The 16,989-nt window shown below is 46.0% G+C and overlaps 1 protein-coding gene across 1 annotated transcript in view; it reads right to left on the minus strand.

Annotated features, from left to right (window-relative positions):
- Window positions 1-16,322, minus strand: part of SRRM4 (serine/arginine repetitive matrix 4) — a 140,788-nt gene extending 124,466 nt beyond the window's left edge. The window contains exon 1 of the mRNA XM_019493617.2: window positions 16,173-16,322. Within this exon, the coding sequence (XP_019349162.2) occupies window positions 16,173-16,303 (131 nt within the window). The 5' untranslated portion in view covers window positions 16,304-16,322. The remainder of the gene's footprint in view (window positions 1-16,172) is intronic.
- Window positions 16,323-16,989: the final 667 nt, after the last annotated feature.

Below are 16,989 nucleotides of genomic sequence, written 5' to 3' on the forward strand. Positions count from 1 at the left end.
AAGTGCTTCTAGCCTGTTCTTGTACAGCTTGTGTCACTGACTATGCCAGACAGGCTTCCTAAGGCATATTCTTATCTCTGCTGTGGCTCTAGCGTAGCTGATGAATACAATAAGCCTGACTTAAGGACCCAATATTAATTGGGTCAAATTCATCTCTGGTGTAACTCCTGTGTTGTCAATGGAGTTTCATCAGGGAAGAAATTTGTCCCCTTGCAAGTGGCACAGGCCAACCCCCCACCTTCCTCTCTCATTCCTTCTTTCTCTCTCTCCCATTCTCCCTTCTTTCCTCCTTCTCATTAGCTGAAGTCTGGGCTGCACGCTGCAGCCCTTAGCTGCTTTTTATTTAAAAATCTATTAGCAGTGGATTTACTAGCCCCCCCATTTCTCTGGCTCATGATTTCATGTATATTTAACCAGGCCAGGACCTGTTCCGGGGGCTCTGCTGCTTTTGAACTAGGAAGAGCTGCCCCCACCAGCCTACACTCAGCTGCACAAGCACAGTATTTTGTTTCCTCCCCCAGTCCTGCAGTTCTGGGCATCACGTTCTGCCCACGCAGCAGGGCTATCCCCAAATCAGATTCTCTGTGGATGGTAATTACGCAGCAGCTGATTACTACAAACATTTGCCAAGGTTTAGTGCTTTTCAGATATGTTATTTGTTGTGTGGTAATGATGGATAAAATGCCTCTGTCTGGCTGACACTAACATGGAGGAGGGAAGGAGCTCAGGCCCTCAATATACAGTACAGACTTGGACTTTACAGCTCCAGCTCCCAGAGCCCAGTGATAAGGAATATTTTGGCCTTATAACTGTTTTTCTTTTTTTTTTAAGTTTAGGCTCCTGGGCTTGGAAAGAAACAAGTGAAAATAGTGATGAACCAAAGGAAACTTCACACATCAGCAGAGGAAATTTAGGTTGGAGATGAAGAGGAACTTGTGACTATGAGGGCTGTTAAGCACTGGAACAGGCTACCCAGAGAATGTGTGTAATCTCTATCCTTGGAAATTTTCAAGAACAGATTACACAGACACTTGGCTGGGATGGTATAGTCAGGGATGAACCTGCCTTGAGCATGGGGCTGGATTACGTGACCTTATAAAGTCCCTTTCAGCCCTACTTTCCTATGAGACCGTGAAACCACATATTGATTTTTTTAAAACCTCATGATTTTCAACCAATCTAATCATGTTCATGGAGAAAGATTCCCGATTCCTGAATACTTTGGGTTGGCAGCATTCGATAGCGTGATGTGGCAAGTGCTGCATGAAAGAGTGAAGTGGTTAACTTCCGAGTCCCCACAGCATGCTGGCCATTCTAGCTGCTAGTATCTGTAGCAGTGCAGCTGAGGTGCAATACACACAGGTGTAACATCAATTGATCTGATTATGATTAGTGGCCATAAACATCCCTTCAGGCTTCTGTTGGGGTTTTGAGCTCATTCTGTTCCCAATTTACAGATGAGGAAATTGTAGCAGAGACTCCATAGGTCTAATCACCCCATCCTTATTCACAGAAGCTCAGGAATTCCACATTCAACTGGCTGCCTCTCAAAGAGGCTGATATTTATTAAATATGCAACATCTGGCCCATTAAAGGTGCCCTCTAGTACAACTGTGCTTCCATACCATGACTCCAGGTTACAAGAGAAATATATGTCAGGAGAAGAGGAACTCTGATGCATCTAGCCTTGAAGAAAGAGGGCAGTTGTGCATCCCAGGAGCCTAGGTGGAGAAGTGATGCGTATTTATCATGCAAAATTTAGAGAGGTAAAAGTCACTGCTAACTAAAGTAACATAGATCTAGGGCAGATCCCGACAGGTGCTCAGCATCTGCAGCTTAAAAATAGCTGTCAATTCATGTTATTTGTATAGAGCACCTGCATAATGCTGGGCACCTTACAGACATGTAGAACATGTGGTTCTAGCCCCGGAGAGTCTGTAATCTAAGATCCCAGGCATCATTTCCATTGAAAACAAAAGCATGTGGCTTGAGAAATGATGCCAGGCAAGACAGGGGTGATGATCTGCCTGAGCTCAGCCAGCTAGCCTTTCAACCTCTGCAGCTCCTTCCCCACCCTTGCACTTGGTGCTGGTTTATGAATATAGTCAAAGAATATAAGGAGATAGCATCATCACTGCTCCAGCACATTAAAAAAACATCCGATATGTCAACTTTCAACATGCAGAACATGTTCCAAACATGGGACTTGCAAAGACATGACACATAACCCAGGCCAAGTCATCTCCCTCTGTGCCTCTCTCTCTCTCATATTATATATATATATATATATATATATATATATATATATATATATATATATATATATATATATATAAAAATAATGCAAGCTGCTGGAAATTGGGGTGCAAATTATAAGGAAAGAAGGAAATATGGTAAGAGCAGTTCCCGTTGCTTAAGCCTCTGCAATTAGGGTAGGGTGGGGGTGAGGGAGTGAAGGTAAGGCTGCACTTGATACACAGGAAGCAGAACAGTGAGCATGCTGGGCTTCCTAGATGCTGCTTAGTTACCCAAAGCCCCAAAGCTACTTGCCAGCATTTTCAAGGAAAGATCTTTTTTTCCTTCATTCTACCTTTCAAAAACAAAGGCATGTTGTATACGAGAAAATATGGTGTCCAAAATGACACTGACTGGGTGTGTCTACATACGGCAACACTGTTACTGCACCATGCTTTAAAATGTCCTTTTGGAGCCGTACAGGTGGTGCACACTTACATTTCCCTGCTATATCGCCATAGCAGCGCACTATAAGTGGGGAGTACACCACTACAGCAACGTAGCTAGCGTTCCCATGTACACCCATATAATTGCTACATTGCTGTAGCGCGTTGAACAGCAAATGTAGCACATCACTATATTGCTGTAGGGTGACATGACATGTAGATGTGCTCACTGCAATGCACAAAGTTCTGGGCCTGGAGTAACCTCCTCAGAGAGGAAGGGCATAGCAAGGCCAGTTCACTTACTATGCAAAAAGGATTGCTGTCCTTTACATGTAATTCTAATTATGAGAAGGCATGATTACTTGATTTATATTTCTCCTCCCTTACCAACCCTCTTCCTCCCCCTCATTTTACTTTCCATCTTCTCAGTAAAATCTGCTTACTTTCAAAACATCTTTAGCTCATGAAATCTTTTTTAAAAAGCAACTTTAGTTCATAAAAGTGGAAGGGAAGCGTAAACACCTCAGCTGGATTCCTCACAGCTTGTAAATCTAGGAGCTCCTTGCAATATCAGTGCCAAGGGAAGGGAATTGTAGCTTAAAAGGCAGAACAGTGGTAGTAATAACAGCCCTAGCCTCCATTCCTAGCAGGCAGCATGCAGCCCACAGTGCTCCCTGAGAGAGCACCTGAATCCCAATGTGCTATTTTAGTCAGCTACTGAATGTGAGATGGTAAAGGAGGGGCAGAAGGAGAGTGATCAATCAAGAAGATCAGCTCTCAGCAGACAGATTCCTGCCCTTCTGCAGCCTCTGAAGGGAGAACCTCTCTAGCCAGAGAGTTCTGTGGATCAGGGCAAGTTGGGGGCCAGAGGTTGGGTCATTACCCATGACTTATGTCCCCATCCTGGGGACAAATCACTGAAAAGGAGTGTGGTTTCTAGGTAGAACAGGGAACCATATTCAGAGTGAAAATCCTCCAGTCTTAGTTTTGTGAGGAATTGTTTACTCAGGCCCGGTCAGGAAGCAATTCTGGGGATCGCAAATGAGTGGCCGCACTACTCGGTGGGTGCATATACATATGTCATTAAGGGGGTGTGATAAACTCCAGCGCAGTTTGAACTGCAGTTTATCACAATGCCTTAACGGCATGTGTAGATGTTTAAACTGTTGCAGTCCAGGGTGCACATGCAAATGCTGTGCCTAGGACTGCAGCAGTTTGAGCCAGGGTGGAGCAGCTCTGGGCTGGCAGGGAGTTCAGGGGGTCAGCCCTGGGTTTTGAGAGGTGGCATTGGGAGGCAGAGGGGCATGAGAGTGCTCCAGCATGTGGAGCCCTGTGGCTAGGCAGCAGGCAGGAGTCTGGTCCTGTGCAGCCTGAGCTGACCAGGTGCAACATACACCCAGGTCAGCGTTTACATGTGTGTTTAGGTACAGTTCTTTTTGCCACAGTAAGATAGCACTGTCTCTGACAATACTATCTTACACCAGTGAAAATTAGTTTGCTGTGATCTAATAGCATCACACGTGTAGACTGTGACACTTTACACTGCAGCAAATTAGTCCACTGTGTACTTAAGTACATGTGTAGATACACCCATTGTGTTGAATGTTATAGAGAAGACCAGGGAAAGGAAAAAGCTAAGCCAGTTTCCAAGGAATATCAGTATCCCACCTTTGGCTCAAATGCCTGTCTTGGTGGGCCAGGGGGTGTCAGACAGCTTATGAATCCCCAAAGCACTATTTTCAGGGTTTAAGTCATGCACATGATTCTGTACGAAGGTGAATTTCATCCATGTCTAAAATACCTTTCTTTGGTCTCATGTTCCTAGTCTAAGGGAAAGTGCTGACTTCCCTGTACTGAGCCTGCAATCAATGAAAGGTTCCACTTTGTTTTCTTGCAAGTAAAGTACAGTCCTGAGCCTCTTATATGGATCCTGATGGAACATATCTTGATGCAAGCATGGCTGCCTGCAGATTAGCAGCAGAGAAGGTGAGAAAGCTCCAGGCTACCAGCAATGTCACTTGATTTACCCAGTTATAAATGAACAGCAGTAATGAAAGGATATTCCCCAATCGATAAACATTTTATCAATCTCTTCAATATCCCTGCCTAGGAAGAAATTGTTTTCATGACTGATCTATAATGGAGCCAGGTTAATACCTAATTAGTTCATGAGGCCATTTACCAATTTGGGGATATTAGCTAATTAACCCATCAACATAAAAGCAAGCCAGACAAGGCTTATTAAAAAAGTTATTTAGCCCAGCAAAGCAGTGTCTGCGTGTGTGAATCCACCTCGTGGCCTCAGCACAAAACAGATGGGTTGGAACCAGCACAGGACACAAGAACTTTCACATGCTTTGTGGCTTTAAAGGCCACATTGACAGCAAGGCAATACCATTATATGACAACCCCCAAAATGATCCTCCACTTGCCATGGTTCTCTTAAAAAGAAAACAAAGCACAACACAGCTCCAAGCAGGAACAATCCAGCTGTAACTGCCAAAGTACTTCCAAACATTAAATAACTATTTTCACCTCCTTTCATCTCAGCACAAACATCTCTGCCAAAAGCTTAACTTTGTCTACAGAAAGTTAACTTAGCACCTAAATGAGTGCCACAGAGTTAGTGCTCCAGTGAGTGATCTACCTCACTGGAGCACCCTAGTGGGCTGTTGGGCTGGCAGCAACCTACCTGGAAGGGAAAGGGGGTTGGGAAGTTCTTTCAGCCTCTCCCTAGGAAAGATGTGGCAAAGAGGTGGAGGTAAAGTCACCCAGTTTTGGACAGCTCCAGCCTGCTGCCCATCTGAGGCAATGCTGGCTCTCCTAGGTTATTATTTATTTGGACTGCAGTGGTACCCAGGGACTCCAGCTGAGATGGGGCCTCCCACTGTGCTAGGCCCTGTTGAATTAGAGCAGCTGAAGCAGTTGTCTCTTCAGAGCCAGACAGATATGCACTGTTGCCATATATTTCAATGGGAGCAGAATATTTATACCTGAGGGCAATATCTGGCTCCTGATGTGTAGTGAAGTTGGTAATATACCCTCCCAGCTGGAGAAAAGGGGAGGAGAGAGATCTTGATGCATGAGCTTTTTTCCAAATGCCTCTGAGACATCCCATGGTTTTGCCTTGCTGGTTTCAGGTTGAAGCTGCTCAGTTTGAAGTAACAATCTCCTCCACAAGCCGGTTCCTCCTCTGCCTAGGCTCAGCATCAGCATAGGGTCCTTCCACTTGCAAACCACTCTGGGCTTTTTGCAACACCTGCCCCCCACCTCCTCCTTCCCCTCCCCCTCCCACAACTGTCTTCCGCTTCTGCTGTCAGCAACACCTGTGCACATGTGCTGAGAGCCACAGGGACTGCATCCCTGCAAGCAAGGCCCTGATTTGGTTTGTTTGTCTGGGCAGAACTTTGCTACTGCTACTGTGCGACTAGGAAGAGACTTGCCGCTGAGCCAACTTATAAAAGGAGGAAAAAAAGCTCCCACTTGTAAACTCTGCAGCTTGTGCATGGAGTCAGGAACACACAACCTGCCTCTCCTCTGTGGGAGAGGGGCCTTTGTGGGTGTGTTTCCTGGCTTTTCTTTTTACAACTAAGCCAAATAAACCCTGAACTCTTAACAACTGCCCTGCATAGAATAAAGGAGTTGAAGGTGGTAATGCAGCAGGAGTCACCGTGGCATCTCAGTGCCACTGCAAATGGAAAGAACCTGAATCCATTAACAACCATGTTCTGCCTGTGGCCAGATCAGATGATTTGATGGCCTCTTCTTACCAGTAATTTCATGAAACACAGCTTTCCCTGGGTCTCTGGCAGGAGCCAGCCTCCACACCTTCTCCTGTAATGCATGGGTTGGAAAGCCTTGTTCAGAGGTGGGTGAACCTCATGCCTCAGGCCAGAGTGCTGAAAATTGCTCGCAGCATTTCTCAAGCCTCAGCTCAAGAATCTTTGATTCCTGCCTTGAAACCCATTTCTACCCTAAAGCATGCCTGATCTAAGAGAGCAAACTCAGCCCCACCAGTTTTTGAACAGTTTGGTCTGGTGTCCTCTTAAATACAGGCCCCACTGCCACACAGTGCAGGCATGTTTCAGGAAAGATTAATTGGAAAAGCCCCTTTTCCTGACTGCCTTGTGTATTCTTTCATGCTACAAGCTGCTCCATAATCCATTTACTTAGGAAAGCACTTCACCTCAGAGCCATTTCCCTTTGGGGCTGGCTCCAGAAGACTTCACTGACTGATGGCCAACGTATTCCATTTCTTTCACTAACTTTGTCCTACAGGAAGTCCCAAGAGCTGGGACATGGGGGGGGGGGGGGGGGGGGAAAGGAATTGGAGATTTTTTTGTTCTAGGAGATTGAACAGACATTTTAATAGTCCCAAATCCAATTGACTGGAGTTTACAAGCCAATGGTTTGTTCTTTGATCCCAACAGAGCTGTCTGATATAGGGATAAAAGTGGCATCATACCAATTATACAGCTAATGTAGAGATTTGTGTCCTTACTGCCAGAATAGCTGGGGAAAGGATTTCTGAGATGGGGTGAGAAAAGACCAAAGGTGTTTGGAGAATATCACTTCAGTTTTCTTTTTCCACTGGAAAGTGAGTGATGGGTTTATATCCTGTTGTCTAGCACTGAGGGCAGGGGGTGTGGAAATCCCAGATGAATGTCCCTGCTTTCCCTGATGCAAAGTAAAGTTTGTCTTCCGAGCTAACTGTGAATCAGATGGAACAGAAATTTGACCTGGGTCTCCCACCTCATGGCTAGGCAGCATACTCTCTCCACAAAGCTTTCCTTGATGCAGATTAGTCTGTGAAACATTGGGCTGTGTCAAAACTCCACCGTCCCTTTTGTTGACAGCATTCTGATCAGGTCTTGCATGGCACAGGAGTAACTGGCTAAGTGAAGACTAGACTCTGTGCTCCTTGCATCAGTTAAAAGATGGCATGAGGTGAGGAAGCCCTCAGGTTATGTTAACAGTACAAAGCAGTGGCGCTGCCCAAAGCAGCCCCACTGTGGGCCATACCCTACATTTGGTTTCACTGCAGTACAGTGCAATGACTGGCTTGCAGAACAGTTTCTTCCAATGGGTTCAGAAGCCCAGAAAGAGCTTCTTAGTAGCATGATGCTGTGAAAAATTCAGTCGTATCCATCACTGACAATATCAGGAAAGCAAATACAGGACAGAATTCTGTAAAATTTAGAGACAAGCAGCTGTCAAGCATGTGACAAAAAAGAAATCCAGGTGGTCGATTTAATTTTAAGTTTGGCTAGCTGCTCTATTACTCTCCTCCCTGCTGCCTCTCCCCTGAACAAGGATAAAGGACTTCTCCCTTAAATTGGCCAGGAATAGTCTCTAGGAAAAGGCTAATCCAATGAATGTGTTACTGAAACGCAGATGGCAGTTTGGAGAAAAGACCCTGAGAGCAGAAACAGGAAGGCAGCAGTGTTTCTAAAAGGATTTGAACCCTTAAAGGCACTTTCTATTTAAAAAGTAGGATGGAGCACAGAAGCTTGTAGCTGATGTGTGGGGCTAATGAGAGCATTAGAAAGGGCATTAACCCCTACGTAACCCTGGCAGCATCTCAAAATTACATTAGCATGATTATAATCCTCCACTACCACTCCCTTCCTATGTGGGGAGTGGAACATCATGGATGCTGTTCATAGGCTTGGTGCATTTAGAAAACATGTTTAATGCTGGTGGACATTTTGGAATTATGTTTTCCTGAAGCTACATCCTACAGAAGAGAGGAAGCTCTAGGGCTTACAGCATATTGACCCTAAAAATAAACAATGCATGTTGCTTGCTCACATAAGAGAATCAGAACGAAATACCCATGAGAGTACAGTACCACACCCCAGCCAGAGACTTCTAACCAGTCTCCTTCCACCCTCTACAATCAGTTCCTTTCAACTGTCCAAGAAAGTACCAAATAAATACAGCTGAGTAAATTCTGGTACCATTCACACCCAGAAAACCCAAATGACATCATGGAACCCAGGAGTATGATGCCACTGCTTGGTATGTATATCACAGGAACAGCTAGGGGCCTCAATAACATTGGGCTTAGACATGTCAAGAGACAGCCTGCTTGGTTATAATCCACATACACAAGGCAGAAGATGGGGGGAGGGGGGGGAAGTGCAGTTTCACTCATGTTACAAATGAGAAATTGAGGGGCTAAAATGCATTAAAAATGTCCAAGGAGGATTAAGAATGTCCACATTGCATGGGTCAGCTCTACACCCATCTCAGCAGAATAACAGAGCCACAATGCTGCAGCTACACTGCTTCTAGTGCCTGAGCCATGGTGGTTAAAGCTAGCTCATTTACCTGGTGCCGCAGTCAATATCTGTGGGGAAGATATGTCCCAAGCGACCTGCTCAAGAACACACATGGAGTTTGAGACAATGGAGGGTACTGAACCTAGGTCTGAACCCCAGGCCATCACTTTAACCCTTAAAGGGATGAGCAAGGGGAAACACCTCTGCTGCAGGAGACACAGGTGCTTACAGCTAGGGAAAACAGGGTGCTAAACAGATTAAAGTTGTTACTGGAAAACAATAAAAACCTAACACCTGTAGCCAAGTGCTTCAGTGCAGATGGACTGACCACAGGGAATATCACATTGCCTGGAACTGGTGCAGGGTATTGCTTTTCTGCAACATATGCTGTGAGAAGACAAAAGGAGCAGGGCTGTCTTTACACAGAGATCTTGAAGGTGCTCAGCAGGAGCACGGTTGGGCAAAGCCCTGTTTCAGAGATCCCATTCAATGTGGTTTGCAGCAGAGTTTGCCTGTGTGAAGGTGTGAAACGCATCAAACTGAAGTAGATCAGACTATTTTCCTGTTACACTGAAAGCCTTCTACACCTAAGCACAGATGGTTCCTTGCCTCCCACTGGAGTGTTTATTGTCTTGTAAAATGAAAGAACACTTGCATTTGCTAACTTTTAATGAAGCACGAAAATTATCACATCCGGTATTTCTCAGCAGAGCTGTCGATCTGGAAATAAAGCGCTGGCAAATCAAGCACCCAGGTAACGTTTTTAGTCCATAGTAACTAAATATTTGTTTTGAATAGTCCCTCGTCAATATGAATTGCTTAATCACTGTGTTAGGAACCTCGTATTGTTCCTGCTATTTGGCTTTGCTTTGTTTCTATGACATCTTAATTCTGTGTTTTATTTCATCTTCGACTGTGACATTGAAAAAGCAAGGATCTCTCTGTAAAATCCAAGCAAGAGAGGCAGCATGTGCTTATGTAGAGCATTTATGCATAGCTCTGGTAGCTATGTGCAAGTAATACAGCCTGGTGCAAAAGGGGGTGTGGGATAAAATTGTAGTTTCTCTCATGCATGAAGACAGAAGATATACTGAATGCTTTCTGTGGAAACTAGATTTGCTGTTCTTATTTGGAAGTCTAAGCAGTGTCTTTTTCAATTTCCTAATCTGATTGATCACAATCAGAGAGATTGTAAATTTCACGCTTGTCCATAACAAAACACGCTCCTGCAGCTGGTCCTCTGACACTGGCAGTTGAAAGTCTGCATTAATGTAGATATACATCACAGGCGGGGAAAGCAGACGGGTCTGGGGAAGCAGCATGGGCAGCAGCAGAGCAACTAACATCCTGACTTTTTTTTTTTTGGGTTGGTCCCAAGAGGGAGAGGATTCAAGAAGAAAACAGAAGCAGGCTCCCCTCCCTCCTCCATTCCTTAAGTGGCAGGATTGAGAGAAATGCAGATTTGAAGTGCAAGTGATGTCAAGCACTACATGCTGCCTGGGAATCATACTGTCACTCAGTGTAGTTGGAAGTGTTTTATGGAGGGGCAGGGATGGGGGTTACTTTAGCCCTAAATTTGGCTCAACTACAATGGCACGCATCTAGATTAATAATGAAATCCAGATGAGTCATTACTGCAACAGCCCCATTTTACATCAGCATGCATAAGCATGTTACTGTGAGGTATGTTAAGACACGAACTTCCAGTGTCCTCGCTCCCCTGGGGTAACTGCCCATATGCACATACTTACCCTGTGGTAAGCACGAGGCAACTTCCTTGTCAGTGGAAGCAAATATGGAAAGCTGGAGTAACAGCAGCCAGTTGGGCCCAGAGGAGTCCTGCTGGTGCAGATGCATGTAGAATTTGCACTTAATGCTTCACTGCATTGTGGGACAGAGAGTGGGAAGATGTAAGTGGGCACAGGTCTTTTGACTTCGAACACCAGGTGAAGAACTAAATCTGTAAAACAACCCTCAGTTTTAGGACACATTTCTGGGAGGTGCCGTGTTCCTACAAGACAGCTGGGTGGGAAAGAAGGTCACCAACAGTGCATAGACAGGCAAGGTTCTTTGCGTAGATGTGATATCTTTTATTAGGCCAGCTGAGTAGTTGGAAAAAAGTTCTTAGCAAGCTTTCGGGTGCAGTCAGCCTTCTTCAAGGGTAACTGAACAAGGGTGACTGTGCCCAAAAGCTTGCTAAGAACTCTTTTCCAACTACTCAGTTGGTCTAATAAAAGATATCACATCTACGCAAAGAACCTATGCAAAGAACCTGCCTATGTCCTTTGACCAACATGGCTACAACCAAAAACCCATCAACAGTGCATGGCATGGCATTAGTATTAAAATACCCAATGGAGAAAGGTAACAGCACTTCAAAGAAGATATATGCAACTGGCCCCTGGAATTTACAAGTATATTCTTTGCACTTCAGGGTCAGCTGCCCCTTCCTCTCCCCCTCATCCCCCACTGGAGAATGGGGAAAGGGTAGGCAAGGGGGTCAGCTCCATACTTATTTGATTAAAAAATTTAAATTGCATATGCTGCCATGAATATCAATGTACAAAACTTCAGTAAAAGCAATTACCTTCCTGTCCTGAAACAGTGCCCCAACATGGAGCATCACAGTGTACTCTGATTATTTCTGACAATTCTGACACTGGAAAAGGAGCAGCAGCACTGAGCGATTGAAATGCAAAACTAGCAGGTAGGGAGTTGGGAGACTCCCAGTGCCACTGACTCCCAATGTGATTTTGGGCGTATCACTTTGCTCCCAGTCTTGGTTTCTCTGCTCAGAGGTGCTGCAAGGTTCAATTCACTAGTCTTGGCTTCTGTTCCTACCTCTGCTTCCAACACACACAGGGAGCAGTAAACAAGTTATTTCATAGATAGCTTTGTTTTACAAAAGGGAAAACTGAGGCCTAATACAAAATATCGCCACTCAAAAGTGGTACAGGGCTTAATTTGTTCAAGTTTAAAATCCTTGAATACAAAGTCTCAGAGAAGCTAACTGTGGTTCAGTCTCCTTGGTGCTCACACAAACCCTTCCAGGGACAACAATACAACAATAACATTGCAAAAAACTTTTCCTTTTGTTACAAATTCATCTTTAAAGGTAGAAGGGGGAGGAGGGGAAGAGAGCCACTTTAAAAAAACAAAACTCTGCATCGATACCTTTCCCATGCAAAACGCATCATTTCTAAGAGCAGGGTCATCCATTACAGAGCTCCTGTGATGACCCAACAGTCATAACCACAGGCTGTCAAAAGAACCCCTTTGAATACAGTCAGTACAAACACTGCTTTGAATTGCTAACAGATATCTGAGTATTAAAGTCACAATCCTTGATTGAACCAAATGGGTAGAAAGCCATTCTTACGCGCTATAGAATGGCTGCAACTTGCTTTTTAGAGATAACAATTCTGAGCGATGCATCTAAATTACTTTTTCTTCTTGCCTTACAAGTAATAGACAGGCTAGACATTACAGGACCTACAAGGCAAGACAGAAAGCCACTGGATAAGCTTTGCTACAGTGCGTATGTGTGTGAGAGAGATGTACAGAGAGCTGCCATCTTGTAAGTCGTGTGCTATAAATCTCTGAAATTTTGGAAATGGAGCAGCTAAACAACTGGCTTGATTTCTTGACTCCCAGCAGCTGGGATGTGCCTCTGGGGCCCATTTACATCATTATTCCTTAGATGTTTGTACAAACACTTTAAAGAAACCTTTCTGAGCTAATTGGGCCTGATTTTCCAGAGGTGCTGAGCTCCCCAAACTCCAATTAAAGTCCACAGGAACCACAAGAAATAAGGCCATTACTGCAGAGTAAATTTATTGCTGTAGTGCCAGACAGAAAGAAATTCTTTATACATAATTCTTTGTACATGGTTTTCTAGGTGGCATTTATGCAAAGTGGGTGTGATTACCTGCTGTGTCCCTGGAACCTGGGCTGCACTCCCTTGTTATGCTAAAGGACACTATGTCCTACAAGTGAGCACCATGGCTCATCCTAGTAACAAGCAGACTGATTTGGACAGCTGGTGGTTCCTCTCTCACCCTAAACTGACTAATATGGTTAAGCCTAACAGATTCTGGGAGCATAGGGCACCAGGGGGAAGGGGAAAAAGGCTTTCATTGCCTGCTGATGGCCTCCTCACAATGCCCACATCACCTCTACCTATACCCCTTTAAGTGCTACTTGCCTGAAGGAGAGCAGAGGATGGCATAGGGAGGGATCCACCCCCCTTCTGCCATCTTAGAAAGGAGATTAAGCTATACTTTCTCTCCTGGTAGCACAGTAGATCTCAGCATTCACTGCCTATAAACCTGCAGGAGGAGTTCTGACTTCCTGGTAGACTTTGGCTGCTTTGTGGTGCTTCATATTGTGAGGGTGCCCAGGGCAGCATCCAGCAAGGCTGGGCATGCTGGTGTCCTCACAAGATTTGATTTTCAGCACATAGCCACAGGCAGCAGTTGGCATACAAGCCTGGACCGTGGACTCCCTCGCTCTGCCCCATCCTCAACATTTGTGCAAAATGCCACTATTCTGATTGAGAAGTGATCTGCCTGCTAAGGCATCACAGAGGTGAAATCTCACACAAATGAATAAAACCACCTACACTTGCATTTGTTAAGCCCTCATGGGCACAGCATTGCAAATCCAGCCTTGCATCACCTTTCTGTATGTGTCCTATTTAGAAGATATAAAACTAACTCATTCTGAATGAAATGAACAAGAGAGAGCCCTTTATTACAGGCAATGAGAAACCCATCAGGATCTGATTTGCACTAATGCAGCATTAAGAGATCACATGAAAATGTGTCTATATTTAAACTATCACTTTGTCTGACTACCTATTCACAGAGTGAGCCATTTAGTAATGGCAAATAAATGGGAACCAGATCTCTGCCCAAGTTTGGATCTTCCTAGATCTTTTTTGCTTTAAAAGAAAGAATATCTATCCACAGCTATAGTTGGTTTGTAAGTTCAAAGATCTATGTGCTAAGTCAATGTCCATTCTAGAAAGAGATAAGTTATAGATTTAAGATTCCAGAATTCTCATGGTGGCAATATAGGAGACACTAGTGTATAGTCTACAGCTTCTAGAGGGAAATCTCATAGTTTCTAGGTTGTGTAGGCCAAGAGCTATTCTAAAGCACAGTTACTTTCCAGAGTGTGAGATCCAGGTCAGCCACAAAACCCCCAGTTTCTCAGAGTGCTAAAATGCAAGTAGAAGGCCTATAAATATAAATTCCTCTTCAAAGATCTATGGCTAAATCTTTACATGCTCTAAAAACTAGTACAGTTCCACTGACTTAAGCAGAGTCGCAATGATTTTCATCAAATTAGGATCTTGCTTCTGGAACATAAAGGTGAGAAAAAGGTTTTAAAAAAAATAATCAAGCCCTAGGCTAATAGTTTTAAAAATGCTTAAAAAGGAAAAGACTGCACAGTTGTTGGCTCAGTTATACAGGGAAAGTTTCCAGAAAAAGCTTTATGCTATGAATTTCCTGCATAATCATATACAATCCAATCATTATCTTCTGTTCAGAACTGCACATGTCAAAAAGGATGAAATTAGTGGCAGCAACCCAAACCCCCTGACCTTAAAAACTGTGTTAAACTCCTTGTTCAAAAGTAGAAAAGCATTTTCACTTTTCAAGGCTCTTACTAGTATTTTGCTCAATCTTTTTTTATGAGACATGTCTGGAGGAGTTATAAGTATAAATACATACATGAGTATCTGTTTAAGCATAAATATCAACCCTAACACAAAAGATCAAAGTAAGTAACTGCATCCTAGCTTGGGTCTTCACCCCTCTTAAACCTCATGCTTATTATGTAACCAAGGGGACAGCCAAGTAAATTATTGGCCTCTGCATGGACTGTTGGACCAATATGTTGTATAGTTATTAAGCAGACCACAGCATAATCAGATCTCATCCCAAATGGCCCTCAAGAAATCAAGGCCAGCTAACACTACTGGACTGAACTATTTCAAGCAGCATAACCTGCCATACTGTGTCAAGTGCACAGGGCTTAGCCAGTCTTGACAAAGCCACCCTCTCAGCCTTAGGGATTTCCAGGAAGTCTTTGCTTCTGTCTATTCCTGTTACTAGTTATCCTCAAACCAAAAACCTGCCACAGACCATTAGGTAATTCATAGCAAAACTAATAAGGGAGCTTCATATTTGAAAAAAGCCCAGTATTACAACTAAGCAAACTATTGTTGATTACTAAATTCATTCATTTCCTTTTCATGTTCACAAACCACCAGTGAACTGCCTTAGATTCTCTGGGAAATGCAAACATACTCCAGCCTGCCAACTGCTCATGAACCATTCACCGTAATTATGGCTTCAGTTCATAGTGGCCATCTGAGCCACATGCTATTATTGCAGCTCAGCAACTGGATGACTCTCCAAACTGTAAGGTGAACACTTTGGGCTCTAATACTACCTATTTGCAAGAACAATTTGTGATACTTCAGCTTTTCAAAAACAAGAAGATTTTGCCTGTTTGAAACATTCTCAAAGTGAGTATGAAGAACTAAACAGACACCCTGGGGGGAAGCTGCTGTCAGCATTATAAGAATAGGCAACCACTCTTTCCCCCTCCCCCCCCAATATCTAGACAGCCCTTCCTAGCTATAGTCTCTTCCTGTGATATGTCCTGGTTCAACACAATTGATCCCTGTCTGGATTTGGAGACTGGAAGCCACTTCTCTCCTCAGAGCTAGAAAAGGACCCACCGGAGAGTGGCAGATCGTGCTGCTGGAGACGTTCCTTCAGAGCTGACTTTGGACAGGATGGGAACTTTATCTGCCTGCAGCACGCCCTGGGCGCTGCCCGACCCCTCCTTCCCATCGCAGAAGCCTTTGAGGCATCTCGAGCCGGGCTCTTTTGTTATTTCTCCCTCCATCTTTCCCTGACCCGCTCCCAACTCTTCCTTGAGGGGCCGACTAAACTGGAGCAGGACATTTCTGAGCTGCGCCAGTGCATGGAGCAGAGTCTCTCCCTCTCCCTCTGGCAGGGCAGGTGTCTACAAGCCGCCCCCTGGAGCTGGGACAGGAGCGGGGGTAGCAGAGCCGGGGCTGGAAAGCGACCTGCCCTCTGCAGAAGTGCGGGCTGGGCTGGCACGGCCCCCCCAGGGGAGCCAAGGCAGAGGCTGAGGAAAGTTTGGCAGCCGGTGCCGGCGGCCTTACCTGGGCAGCGGCTTGCGGGCGGTGATGCTGGCCACGATGACGCTTTCGGGTCTCGGCGTGGCCACGGCCTTGAAGGTGCCTCTCCAGAACTTCTCGAAGAGCTGCTTCTCGCCCTGCTGCACGCTGGCCATGGCGGGGGAGCGAGGGCGGGCTGCGGCGGCGGCGGCGCTCTCCGCGGTGCTGAACGCTACCTCCGCGCCCGGGGCGGGGCAGGGCAGGGCAGGGCAGGGCAGGGCAGGGCAGCCCCCGCGCTCCTGGGGCCGGGCCGGGCCGGGCCGGGCCGGGCCGGGCGGGGCGGGGATGCGGGAGCCCGCGGCTGCAGCGGCCGGGCGCGGGGCTGCGTGTGTCTGGCAGCCGCCGCGCGGCTCCGGTTTTGTCTCCCTGCCCCGTGACGTGGCGGCAGGGGCTGGGCAGGGGCAGGACTCGCCCCCCTTCCCCTCCTCCGCCTCCCGCCGGCAGCCGCATAACAAAAGGCTGCGGGCGGCACCGCGTGTGCCCCGCACAATGGGGCTGGGCTCGGCTCCCAGCTGCAGGCAAGGGCCAGGCCGGGGCAGGGGCTGGCGCCCGCCTGGGGCACAAGAGGGGTCAGGCGGGAATCTGGTCCCGGTCTGAGCCCCTTCCTGGCGGGCGTCCAAGCACAAAGCCTTTATGACCCCCCCCGGCCCCAGGTTGGCCAAGGTCAGATCTCCGGGCTCCCATAACCCCAGGCTCTTGGGTGCGGACAGACCTCAGCCTGCTCCCTCACCCCGAGTCCCAGGGCCCTGCCCTCCCCTCGCCCCAGCCTGGACCCGTGTCTCCCCCTTCAGCACTTCCACTC

This window comes from Alligator mississippiensis, chromosome 10 (assembly GCF_030867095.1).
Source record: "Alligator mississippiensis isolate rAllMis1 chromosome 10, rAllMis1, whole genome shotgun sequence".
In the NCBI taxonomy this organism is placed as follows: domain Eukaryota; kingdom Metazoa; phylum Chordata; order Crocodylia; family Alligatoridae; genus Alligator; species Alligator mississippiensis.